This window comes from Phyllobates terribilis, unplaced genomic scaffold, assembly GCF_046119375.1.
Source record: "Phyllobates terribilis strain yellow unplaced genomic scaffold, ASM4611937v1 Scaffold_9__5_contigs__length_417890890, whole genome shotgun sequence".
In the NCBI taxonomy this organism is placed as follows: domain Eukaryota; kingdom Metazoa; phylum Chordata; class Amphibia; order Anura; family Dendrobatidae; genus Phyllobates; species Phyllobates terribilis.
In genome coordinates this window covers 320,850,691-320,864,131 of record NW_027362769.1, presented here as the reverse complement: position 1 = coordinate 320,864,131, position 13,441 = coordinate 320,850,691, and the positions used below count along the sequence as shown (strand labels likewise).

General features: G+C 44.6%; 1 protein-coding gene across 1 annotated transcript in view; it reads left to right on the top strand.

The window, feature by feature from the left end:
- The window catches only part of ANKS4B (ankyrin repeat and sterile alpha motif domain containing 4B), a 39,077-nt gene extending 26,223 nt beyond the window's left edge, over positions 1-12,854 (top strand). The window contains exon 2 of the mRNA XM_073647958.1: positions 7,351-12,854. Within this exon, the coding sequence (XP_073504059.1) occupies positions 7,351-8,416 (1,066 nt within the window). The 3' untranslated portion in view covers positions 8,417-12,854. The remainder of the gene's footprint in view (positions 1-7,350) is intronic.
- Positions 12,855-13,441: the final 587 nt, after the last annotated feature.

The window sequence follows — 13,441 nt, the reverse complement described above, 5'->3', positions numbered from 1 at the left end:
AGAGTTTATTATTATTATTATTTATTTAACGGCATTCGGCTTGATTTCCAGCTATGGCGACTTGATGGATGAACACACTATACGAAGATCAATCTTGTGCAAGCCTAAATAGGTCCACCAGGGTCTTTTCCACCATTATCTTGATAGTATCAAGCCTTTGTCATGGCCGGTTTGCCTTGTTCTTCCAACCATGATGTCCTTCTCCAGTGATAGCTCTCTTTGTATGATGTGTCCAAAGTAGACAAGTCATAACTTGGTGATCTTTGCTTCGAGTGACATGTCTGACTTGATTTGTTCCAAAATTGATTTGCTTGTTCTTCTTGCCATCCATCGCACTGATAACATCCTTCTACAGCACCACATTTTGAAGGCATTGATTCTTCTTCTGTCTTGTTTCTTTGTCATCCAGTTTCGCATTCATATGTTACCACAGAAAAGACCAGACTATGTACGAGCTGTGTTTTCATTGCCAGTGAAATGTTCCTTGATTTGAAGACCTTGTCCAGTGACTTCATTGTTGATTTGCTCATAGCTGTTCTCCTATAGACTTCCGGTGTTGTCACTGCAGCTTGAGTGATCATCCAGAGTTTAGGTACACTATATGGACAAATGTATTAGGACTCCTACATGTAACAAGTACAATAGCCTTATGACATCTCATTCTAAATTCATAGGCATTAATATGGAGCTGGTCCCCACTTTGCAGATAAAGCAACTTCCATTCTTCTGCGAAGGCTTTCTACAAGATCTCTAATATTTTGGAGGTGTTTGTGGGATTTTTTTCCCATTTATCAAGGTCGGGCTCACAATCTCCATTCTAGTTCATGCCATAGGTGCTCCATAGAGTGGAGGTCAGGGCTCTGTAGCGGCTAGTTAAGTTTTTCTACAATAATCTTTATGACTTGCTTTGTGCACTAAAGTATAGTCAGTAAAGAATGTTTCCAAACTGTTCCCATAAAATTGGAAGCATTAAGATTTTTTTTACTAGAACTAACGGTCCTCGGCCAACTTCTCCAAAACAAACCCATAGTGTTACCCTCCTCCACCAAGCTTTATAGCTGGCAAAATTCAGTCAAGCAGATAGCATTCTCTTGGCATTCCCCAAAAGCAGACTCGCTCATCAAATGCCAAATAGAAAAGCATGATCTATTACTTCACAGAACACGTGTCCACTGCTCCAGATGGTGGCGGCTTTACACTCCATCCTATGCTTGGCATTGTGCTTGGTGATGTAAGGCTTGTATGTAGCTGCTCTGTTAAGGAAACCCATGCCATGAAGGTCTTGGAGCAATTTTGGACTATGCAGTTATGGAGTCAGAAGAGCATTGGCGACTTTTATGCCCTCTGCTCCTCAGCACTTGACCCCCCGCTCTGTAACGTTACAGGGTCTCCACTTTGTGGCTGAGTTGCTGCGTTTCCTTCCACTTCTCAACAATATCACTCACATGTGATGGTGGAATATTTAGGAGGGGCTGGAGATTATACACCGGGCGGAGCAAGGGGCCGGATGTTATACACCCAGGGGCGATGGGAATGAATGAAAAACCAGCATTAAATAATTAAGTTGTGTCCCAATACTTTTGTCCTTACAGTATAATTTTGTAGTTGAACTGCATTATGTAGTTGCAGTCAAAGGTAAAGGTCATGAATATGTGATCTCTCTTTATTAACTTAGAACTTCCTAACAGAGTATTTGATCAAAGGTTTTCTAAACCAACGTTTTTTAATGCTGCACCTACTCTCCAGAAATAATAAGTTATACGCGATCCTTAAATCTAAAAGTAGCACATCACATAAAAAAATGTCATGTGTAATCAATCATAGTTTTAGTCATGCTTATCTTGAACTTTCCTCCATTAGTGGTGTGATGGCATGTTCATCTTGAAATTACTAGTAATTATATCAATGCAGTGTCCCTTTCACAAGAGTGTAAATTGCACTCATTCATTAACCTATTGAAAATCTATTTATACCTTCAATATTTTTAGGAATAGCAACTTAACTATTATACATCTTTATAATCATTTTTTACAGAATGATCCTGTCTTACATTGCAAATTTTAGTGAATGCAGTTAAAGGGAACCTGACAGCCGATTCAAGTGCAGCATGTATGAAGCATTGGCTCCATGACTTCAGCAAAGTATGTTTGACTATGAAATGGGGCGGCGTTTCAGAGAAAAATATACTTTATAAGCCGCAAGAAACTGAGCCGCACGGGAGACTGAAGTCAGACAGGCGGGTTCCTGGTGGCTTCTCCCCATCCACTCCCCTTGAGTGATAGGTCTTTACATGTATAGAGAGAAACCTGTCACTCCAAGGAAGCCATTGGGAAGAAGCCAGTGAAGACCCACCTGTCTGACCAGCCTTCTATGTGGTTCAGTTCCTGGTGGCTTTTAAAGTATGTTTTTTCTCCGAAACGCCGGCAGCGTTTCAAAGTCAAGCATATCTAGCATAAATTATGCAGCCAGTGCCTCAGCATGTAACAGCTGTCAGGTTAAAACCAGGATTTGAACCGCAAAAGAGAAGAAGTCATTCATTGGCACTTTTCTTCAGTTTTGGATCTATTCCTGCTGTTGGATAGAATGCCCATACCAAAATTGCAGAAAATCTGCATTGTGCAATAAGGCTTAACGTTTCCTAAATATATGAGAGCAAAGTCGCCCAAACTCACAAATTTTAAAAGGACTTTCCCAATTCTCCTCCAACAGATAATGTCAGCGGTAAGAGGGATCAGGGGTGTTAAACTTCAATGCCCAATGTTTTTATTCTACTAGTGGTTAAGCTTCTTTTTGAGATGTTTACAGACATTAGTTTACTCCATTCTCCCCTTTCGGAACAAATGTATACCCTGCTGAGCCTAAGCCAAAGATGCAAGAGTATGGGGGTGGAAGAGGAATAGGTATTGGATGAATGAGTGTTTTCTGGACAGTTATTAAAAGTACTAGATGGTGGCCCGATTCTAACGCATCGTGTATTCTAGAATATGTATGCGGCCGACCGGGCGCAATCAGCAGAACGTTGTTTAAATTTGGCGCCAAAATCGCTGATTGGTCGCGGCCGGCAACCGCGACTAATCAGCAAAATGGTGTTTAAATTTGGCGGCAATATCGGTGATTGGTCACAGGTGGCGGCCGCGACCAATCAGCGAACTGTGTTAGTGAGGACCAGAGAGCTTGTTTAAATTTGGTGATAAAATCGCCCAATCAGCAGAGTGTTGTTTAAATTTGCCGGCAATCGCGCTGATTGGTCTCGGCCGGCACCAATGACCAGAGCGGTGTTTAAATTTGGAGCCAAAATCGCAGATTGGTAGCGGTCGCCGGCGGCCGTGACCAATCAGCAGAGCGGTGTTTAAATTTGGAGCCAAAATCGCAGATTGGTAGCGGTCGCCGGCCACCGCGACCAATGAGCAGAGCGGCGTTTAAATTTGCAGCCTATATCGCTGATTGGTCGCGGCCGGCCACCGCGACCAATCAGCAGAGCGGCGTTTAGATTTGCCGCACATCTCGCTGATTGGTCTCGGCCAGCCACCGCGACCAATTAGCAGAGCGGCGTTTAAATGTGCCGCCCATCTCGCTGATTGGTCGCGGCCGGCCACCGCGACCAATGAGCAGAGTGGCTTTTAAATTTGCTGGCCATCTCGCTGATTGATCGCGGCCGGCCACCGCGACCAATGAGCAGAGCGGCGTTTAAATTTGCAGCCTATACCGCTGATTGGTCGCGGCCGGCGACCGCGATCAATCAGCAGAGCGGCGTTTAAATTTGCCGCCGATATCGCTGATTGGTCGCGGTGGCCGGCCGCGATTAATCAGCAGAGCGGCGTTTAAATTTGCCGGACATCTCGCTGATTGGTCGCGGTGGCTGGCCGCGACCAATCAGCAGAGCGGCGTTTAAGTTTGCCGGCCATCTTGCTGATTGGTCGCGGTGGCCGGCTGCGACCAATCAGCAGAGCGGTGTTTAAATTTGCCGCCCATCTCGCTGATTGGTCGCGGTAGCCGGCCACCGTGACCAATCAGCAGAGCGGCGTTTAAATTTGCCGACCATCTTGCTGATTGGTCGCGGTGGCCGGCTGCGACCAATCAGCAGAGCGGCGTTTAAATTTGCCGCCCATCTCGTTGATTGGTCGCGGTAGCCGGCCGCGACCAATCAGCAGAGCGGCGTTTAAATTTGCCGCCCATCTCGCTGATTGGTCACGGCCGGCCACCGCGACCAGTCAGCACAGCGGCATTTAAATTTGCCGCCCATCTCGCTGATTGGTTGCGGCCGGCCACCGCGACCTATCAGCAGAGCGGCGTTTAAATTTGCCGCCCATCTCGCTCATTGGTCACGGTGGCCGGCCGCGATTAATCAGCAGAGCGGCGTTTAAATTTGCCACCCATCTCGCTCATTGGTCGCCGTGGCCGGCCGCGATCAATCAGCAGAGCGGCGTTTAAATTTGCCACCCATCTTGCTGATTAGTCACGGCCGGCCACCGCGACCAATCAGCACAGCGGCGTTTAAATTTGCCGCCGATATCGCTGATTGGTCGTGGTGGCCGGCCGCGATTAATCAGCAGAGCGGCCTTTAAATTTGCAGCCCATCTCGCTGATTGGTCGTGGTAGCCGGCCACCGTGACCAATCAGCAGAGCGGCGTTTAAATTTGCCGCCCATCTCGCTGATTGGTCACGGCCGGCCACCGCGACCAGTCAGCACAGCGGCGTTTAAATTTGCCGCCCATCTCGCTGATTGGTTGCAGCCGGCCACCGCGACCAATCAGCAAAGCGGCGTTTAAATTTGACGGCCATCTTGCTGATTGGTCACGGTGGCCGGCTGCGACCAATCAGCAGAGCGGCGTTTAAATTTGCCGGCCATCTCGCTTATTGGTCGCGGTAGCAGGCCGCGACCAATCAGCAGAGGGGCGTTTAAATTTGCCGCCCATCTCGCTGATTGGTCGCGGAAGCTGGCCACCGTGACCAATCAGCAGAGCGGCATTTAAATTTGCCGCCCATCTCGCTGATTGGTCACGGCCGGCCACCGTGACCAGTCAGCACAGCGGCGTTTAAATTTGCCGCCCATCTCGCTGATAGGTTGCGGCCGGCCACCGCGACCTATCAGCAGAGCGGCGTTTAAATTTGCCGCCCATCTCGCTCATTGGTCGCGGTGGCCGGCCGCGATTAATTAGCAGAGCGGCGTTTAAATTTGCCGCCCATCTCGCTCATTGGTCGCGGTGGCCGGCCGCGATCAATCAGCAGAGCGGCGTTTAAATTTGCCGCCCATCTTGCTGATTAGTCACGGCCGGCCACCGCGACCAATCAGCACAGCGGCGTTTAAATTTGCCGCCCATCTCGTTGATTGGTCGCGGTCGGCCACCGCGACCAATCAGCAGAGCGGCGTTTAAATTTGCCGCCCATCTCGCTCATTGGTCGCGGTGGCCGGCCGCGATTAATCAGCAGAGCGGCGTTTAAATTTGCCGGCCATCTAGCTGATTGGTCGCGGTGGCCGGCCGCGACCAATCACCAGAGCGGCGTTTAAATTTGCCGCCCATCTCGCTGATTGGTCGCGGCCGGCCACCGCGACCAATCAGCAGAGCGGCGTTTACATTTGCCGCCCATCTCGTTGATTGGTCGCGGTGGCCGGCCGCTACCAATCAGCAGAGCGGCGGTTAAATTTGCAGCCCATTTCGCTGATTGGTCGCGGCCGGCCACCGCGACCAATCAGCGTCGTATTAGTGTGGGCCCAGGAGCGGCGCTGCTTGTGCGGCTCCGTATTAGCGAGGACCGGGGAGCGGCGCTGCCTGTGCGGCTCCTTCTGCTGCGAGAATCCAGGAGATGAGCGGCTGCACGCAGCAGAAGCATCCCGACCGGTGGCGCCGCTCCCCGGTCCTCCGTTCACACTTGCTGTCGGGAGATCAGCGGGCCAAGCCGCTGATCTTCCGACGTTAGCCGCATGGAGGTCAGCGGCGCCGGTCGGGGTAGCTGTGCTGCTAGCGCCGCTCATCTCCCCGCTGCATCGCCGCTGACCTCCGTCCGCCAGATGAGCCGCTAATGGCCGCCATCTTTTTTCAGAAATCCCGCGGCGCTGATTGGCCGCTCCCGGACCAATGAGCGACGCGGGATTTCCAGGACAGACAGACAGACAGAAAGACAGACAGACAGATAAACAGACAGACAGACAGACTGGATAAGACAATTATATAGTAGATTGTACATATATACACCTTCCGTGGGCGTAACACTACTCAGACAACACAGGGTGAGGGTAAAACAGTGTGGCAATAGTTTATTGAACAACAAAGCAGACAATAAACAGATAGAGCAGTACCAGCAAATACCCAAGATGATACAACATTACACAGTCCTCACCCTTCCGCTAGCCTGCCAAGAATAGAGTAGCTGCGATTTTGGGGCTTCCAGGGCCAACTACTTCCACGAGTTGCACCCCGCTTTTGGCAGGCCCCCAAAGAGAGAAGGTAATGACAAGCTTAGGAAACTAGCTAGGAGCAGTGAAGTCTGGGACCAGGTGACCTGATTATCCCAACCTGGATTCTTCAAGAAGACATCTCTGAGGGTTCAGCAATGGTCAATGGAGCCGATCTGTATTCCTCCAGCTAGGGCCAAAGTTCCCTAAGCTAACATGCTGTAGAATGACACCGAATGGTGGCAGAGACCTCCTTTTTATAGATCACAATTGTCCTTGCAGCCATCATTCACAGGTCAAGGGCCAGGGATGAAGGTGGAAGGAGCTCATGACTCATTGTTTGAACATTTAATCAACTTGCATAGTTTGTCATCCATTGCTCAGCAAATCAACAACTCCCTGGGCTGGTATAATACGTAATCAGCACATTATCAAGCAGTATTGCTCCATGACCCTATCTTGCAAGATTTGCAGACAATAAGTTGCAGTACATCTTAACTCAAGTGTCAATATTTAGGATTATTAAAACAATAGCCTGTGTTAATCAACCAAAGAAGAACACAGGTTAAAAAACGTCAACATAAAAATAAAGGCATATTGATCTTGGCCATCAGAAAGTATGTCTAGCATAATTAAGAAGAAAAGCTGTGTCGTCACAACACCTTTCGTCTTACTGAGGTGAACTAAAACCCAAGAATACAATAGTTCATGGATAAGGTCTCTAAGAAGCTCTGTGTGATGTCAATAAAAAGGGTCGTCGATTTTGCATATTGGGTGTTTTGGTTGTGCATCTTTTTGGTGTTCATTTTGCTATCATAGACTGGTTTATAGGTTTTGTGCCATTTTGACGCAGTCCTATAGTTAGTGGAAGTTTAGTTACAGACCATTAACATCAAGATCTAAAGGTTCTCATTTGAGGATAATTACTGATCCTTATTTGTCCATTTGTCTTTCAGAGGAGATCCAAACAAAAGCGATATATGGGGAAACACACCATTGCATCATGCAGCAGAGAAAGGCCATACTAACTGTGTGGTATTCCTAATTAATTTTGGAGCAAATATTTTTGCACTGGATAACCAGCTCCGTTCACCACTGGATGTGGCTATCATGAAAGACCGTAAAGAGTGTGTCAAAATCTTGGATGGAGCAGCCAGTAAGCAAACATCCTTGAATCCTAAGAAGGTCTCAAGGTTAAAAGATCAGGCTATGAAAGATGCAGAACGTAAGATCAAAGAGTGTGAGAAGCTCCAAGAGAAACATCAGAGCCAGATGAACAAAAACTTCAACAGGAACAAGACGGGTACAGTAAATGCATCGAAAGGAACCTTCTCAGGCTCCGTAGGCACCCAGTTTTCAACGCCATCGACCATAAGCACATTGACCAGGGGTCTGAAGGACACATTGCAGTTCAAATTAAAAAGGAAAGATAAAAACACAATGGACAACAATACAATGAGCAATGTAGTGTTTGCCAAAGATGAAAACACTAGTGGTCAACGTATGAAGGCCACCGATGTCTTCAATGAACATGAAGAGGGGGATATGGATTCAGAGGAGAAAGAAAAGCAATCTATTTTTAATCGTCCTGGTCTTGGGAACATGGTTTTTGGAAGAAACAAGATATCAGGTATTAACACTGATTTTGGTGACACTTTGACACTTGAAGATGACATGGCCTTCAAAGTCAACAGTGAATTGTTTACGGCTGTGGCGAATGATGACAACGAGAATGGTAACGATGTTGACGACAATGAGGCCTGGATTGTAGATGACATGGAACTAGACACAGAAGAAGAAAGTTCCTCTCTTCAGGTCTTCTTGGCATCGAATGGCTTACTTGAATTACATGTCACGCTTCTGAGAGAGAAAATTGATTTAGATTCTCTTCTCATGTGTTCTAATGAAGATCTGCAGAGTATCAACATCCAACTTGGACCAAGAAAGAAACTCCTTAATGCAGTAGATAAAAGGAAAAATACACTGAACAAGCCAGGAGAGATTACAGACACAAAGCTATAACCATATTTCTGTGGAGGCACTACATCATGTATATATAATAAATGTATTACTCTCACATTGGTGTCATTAATATCAACACTAGACTGTATAGAGTAATACATTAATACAAGTTGATGCTGGTTTTGTTGATATGCCATAAATGTGTAAGATCTAAATGACCCTTTATAAATGTTCAACATATGCCTGTGTGAACGCCAACTAAGTGTAATTTGCAAAAGAATATTAAATAACTATTCCTTACTTATATTATTAAAGAAGTTAATAACTAAAAAGAAATAATAAATGCCATCTTTAGGATCAGAGTACAGTGATCCAGAGCCCTGGGAGCCTTCTCCCACTTGCCAGAGTCTCCAGCACATCTTCTGATTAGCAGGCCCAGAGTGACATCATCGTTGCAGTGTGACACGCGCATTACATGGTGCCAGGCCTATTAAGCAGAAAAGGTGATCTTTTTGCTCAACTCTACTACTAAGTCATTTACTAACCATGCCAGCGCCATTCTAGCGGTGTCAGCATTCGCGTTCTCGGGGCTCCCGTGCGGTTTTTGTAACATGTGACATCGGCACCCAATCAGCGCTGGCGTCACTGTCCCCACCTCCTGTCGAATTGAACATGAAGAGGAAGTCCGGGCTGCAGCTGATCTCGGACTTCCTCTTCATGTTCGATTTTGACAGGAGGTGGGGACAGTGATGCCAGCGCTGATTGGGTGTCGGGGTCACGTGTCACAACAACAACAGCACGGGAGCCCTAAGGAGGGCGAGTGCCGACATCGCGGGAACGGCACCAGCACAAGAGGTGAGTATAAGTGTTTTTATTTTATTGGGGTCAAGCGTGAGGTATGACAAGGAGTTGACCAAGTATTGGACAACTTCTTTAATATCTACTCTGCATGCTATGGTAACACAAATAAGGTTGTATCTCAGATTCAGAGAAGTTATAGGGACAGTTAAGGAGGAAGAATCAGAAGAAGACAGGATTCAGTTGTTTAAGTAGGTAGCACAATGATCCTGTATGTAGTTGGAGCACATCACTGGAGTCATAGCAGTGGAGAGAAAGAGATGACCACAACAAAGAGGTGACAGTGATGAAGAAGTGACAGAAAGAGAGTGGAATTGTGAAAAACAAAGACATATTGAAACAAATGGGAAGATAATCCAGCCCAGCCAAATATATCCAGAGAAACCTGAAAGGTTCCAGAGTGTGACTGGTGTACCAAAAAGAAGACTAAGGGTATGTTCACACTGAGCTTTTTATGTGGATTTTTGAGCAGTTTCTGATCTAAAAATTCTTCAAAAACTCTTTGAATAAGCTTCATATTGCCTTCAGTTGAAAACAAAGACTTATAGTCCACATGGTGCTGTTTTTTTCCACATTTTTTTAAAAATTGAACAAGTAGCCACATGTCAATTCTTGAGGCATTTCTGCTTAGATAAACACAGTAAATGTACAATTGAATTAATAGAAGAAGAACAAACACCCCATGCCCAAAAATCATTTAAAAAATACACCCCAAAAAACTTGCATTTTTTAATTTGATTTGTGCATATGGATATTTTTTCAGCTAGAAAAATCCACATAAACAAAACTGAACATACCTTAACAGGAAGTTTAGACTGTGCTGGTCTCATTAAAGCTGCAGATTATTCAGGACCTGTCACTTGTTAAGAAAAAATGAATTAAATACATTGTAAAAATTCCTGAGCTCCCCTGCTTCTGCCGCTGTTTCCCATTTTGCTCTGTGCCAACCTATTGCAGAGATACTCACATTTGGGGGTATAGTAGCACAGTATGTGAAATTTCTGCTTGCAGTCCAACAGGGTGTTTCTTCTTCCTAGTCTTCTATGGAGGCGTATGCTTTCACCCCTCCCTTCCAAATGTTGCCAATGACAACTCGGAAGCTGATGTAATAGTCTAGCGGTCTCAGACACTGCCGAGTTGTGATTTTCAGAGTTGGGGAGGGAGAGGTGAAAGCACACACCCGAAGAGAAGACTAAGAACACCGTACAGTTGGCCTACAAACCGAGATCTCACATACTGTGCGCCAGAAGAAACAAATGTGCTGTGGGGCAGCACAAAGCAGAAAAGAGTGGCAGAATCAAGGTAGTACAGGGATTTTAAAAAAGTATTTAACTAAATTGTTTGAGCGAGTGACAGGTCCTTTTTAAATATTAAAGACTTTGTATAGCCTTGAAATAAGAAGATTCCATTATTGCTATTGAGAGACTGCTAATTGTGAGTGATTGCTACATACTTCATAAAAAATCCCACCATCATTGTGCAAAGAGTGATTGTTATGAGAGACCATTCCCATAATTTTCGGACACTACAAGATGGGGGAGATCATGATGGTAGCTCTCACCTGTAAGGGTTGTGTAAGGACATAACATCTGTAGAAGTCATATGTGTCGTAACTGCATCCCATGGCTGGAGGAGAGTATTATCCAGATAGCAGTTTGGCAAAGCAGAGATTATCATGATGTACGGGCTGCGCTCATGGAAAGGATGAGATCCAGAAAGGATAAGCAAGGTTTTTAATACAACCAACGCGTTTCGGTCCCAAGATAAAAAAAACAAGATAAAAAAAACAAGTGTCAACAATTTTTTTTTTCACCATGACAAAGGCGCCGGTCTGGTGCTGAAACGCGTTGGTGTGAATAAAGAAAACCTTGCCTGTACTCTCTGGATGTCATCCTTTCTATGACCGCAGCCAGCACTTCATGATAATCTCCACTTTGCCAAAGTTTATGAAAGTGGAAGTAGCATTTCAAATCAGTACACACTGTGTTTGTGACGCCTATTGGGAGAATACACTCATAAGGTATACCCCTGACAGCGTCCGCAGTCTAGATTGATGCCTTGGCAGCCATCCACCATAGAGAGCCATCAGTATGGTATCCGATTTTATGGACACATTACAATTCTGTAGCACAGGAAATTGTATATGGTCTTGTAAAAGATTCATAGCTGCTGAGTAAAAAAGTGGATTGCACATGGAGGACAAGTCAGAAAAAATCCTACCACTCTCCTGGATGGGAATAGGACCGATTATTTGTACACAAGCGTGAGTGATCCCTTACGCTGATGCTTACCAGCTAGATGGTGCCAAAAGAACCATAGAAATTAAAATGAAAAAAAATCCAGCAACTGCCAAGGAAAATCTAAAACATCAAATTTATTGGAGTTTATTACAATGCAATAAAAAATAAAGGATTTAAAATACATATTAACACTAAGTCAAAAGAATACATTAATGTCCTCCGCCTTGTATGGGAATGATAGAGTACAGTATATGTCGGGAAAGAGTCACAATGCATGAAAGAAGTCTTAAGAGAAGTTGAGTGTTCTGATGTGGCAATACACATTGGTAAAAGAGCTACAATATTGCATTTCTTCTACATATCAAATCATATAACAAAACATGAAAAAGACAAGCATATATTGCATTAAGGCCGAGTGCAGGTTTGGTGCAGTCGTTGCAAGTGAACCAATCTGTACAACTTAAATCTGGATTAAGTATGGATAAGTAAATTGTTTTATAACTCCTTGTATTATATGCAATAATGAGATTCAAGACCTGTAGAATAAAGGCAATTTGTGCATTTTGTATAACCGCTGTCATTAGCTCAATATGGAAATGACATTCCTCATTAACGCAGCCATATGTATAGAGTAAAATTGTAAAAAATGTAATAAATAAAATGCATCTTGGTATTAATAATGTATCATAAGGAATGTCGAGTCAGATAAACTCAGAGTTAAACACTTACATCCAACTTGATGGAAATGTATGTAAATAACGTGGAAATTAAGAAAGATATGAAATACTATAAAAGCTTATAGAAGCTCAAACATGCTCAGCAACTTTATGGCCATCCATTTAAAGGCACACTAAACATGCTATAATCACCTAAAGCAATGGTGGGTAACTGCCACCCTGAGAACCCCTATATATCTGTGCTCAGCTCAGCACACAGCTCCATGAGTACGCTCCGCTGTTCTGCCAAACACTCCGCATTAGAGGGGCAAGTCATGTGCAACATTGCAAATAAAATCAGTAATAGAGCACCTTATTACTTTGGTGGTAGAGGAGAATTTGCTACCTCTGCGTTCCCTATAGCTACGTCTCTGCACTGAGTACATTTATTGTCTTGTCCCACTACTTGGGAATCATGCAGTATTGTATTGCCATTGTATTTTTGCTGTTACACTGCTATGGTATCAGTTTGCCTTTTATAAGTTTGTCCTGTCTCTCTCCCTGTAGCCGAGCTCGGATGTAAGTAACAACTTCCTCCTGTGTCAGTGTTCATCAGTCATCTTCGTCTGAAGTTCATATCTGTATAGCTCTCATTCAGAATTGTCTTTTTACCTACTGCAGCTACTGCTATTGTGCATAATACAAGAATTCAGCCTGAGAATAAAACTTCTTCTGGAATCTTCATACATGCCTCTGTAGTCGAGTTAAGCTTTAAGATGAAATCACTTAGTGTGAGTACTGGTTCTATAAAGACATCCATAGAAATGCTGTCTCCAGAGCCCCACACTCGCAGCCGAGTTATGGAGTCAGAATATTTATTGTTCTAAGTCACACAATTTGCAAGAATAAAACTTCTTCTGGAATCTTCATACGTGCCTCTGCAGTTGAGTTAAGCTATCAGATGAAATCATTTAGTGTGAGTACTGGTTCTATACAGACATCCATAGAAATGCTGTCTCAATAGCCCCACACTCACAGCCTAGTTATGGAGTCAAAATATTTATTGTTCTAAGTCACACAATTAGCAAGAATAAAACTTCTTCTGGAATCTTCATACATGCCTCTGCAGTTGAGTTAAGCTATCAGATGAAATCATTTAGTGTGAGTACTGGTTCTATACAGACATCCATAGAAATGCTGTCTCAGGAGCCCCACACTCGCAGCCTAGTTATGGATACAGAATATTTATTGTTCTACAGTAAGTCACACAATTTGTAAATTATATTTATGGAAAACTCTACAGCCTATTGTCTGTAGATTTCGATTTTGAC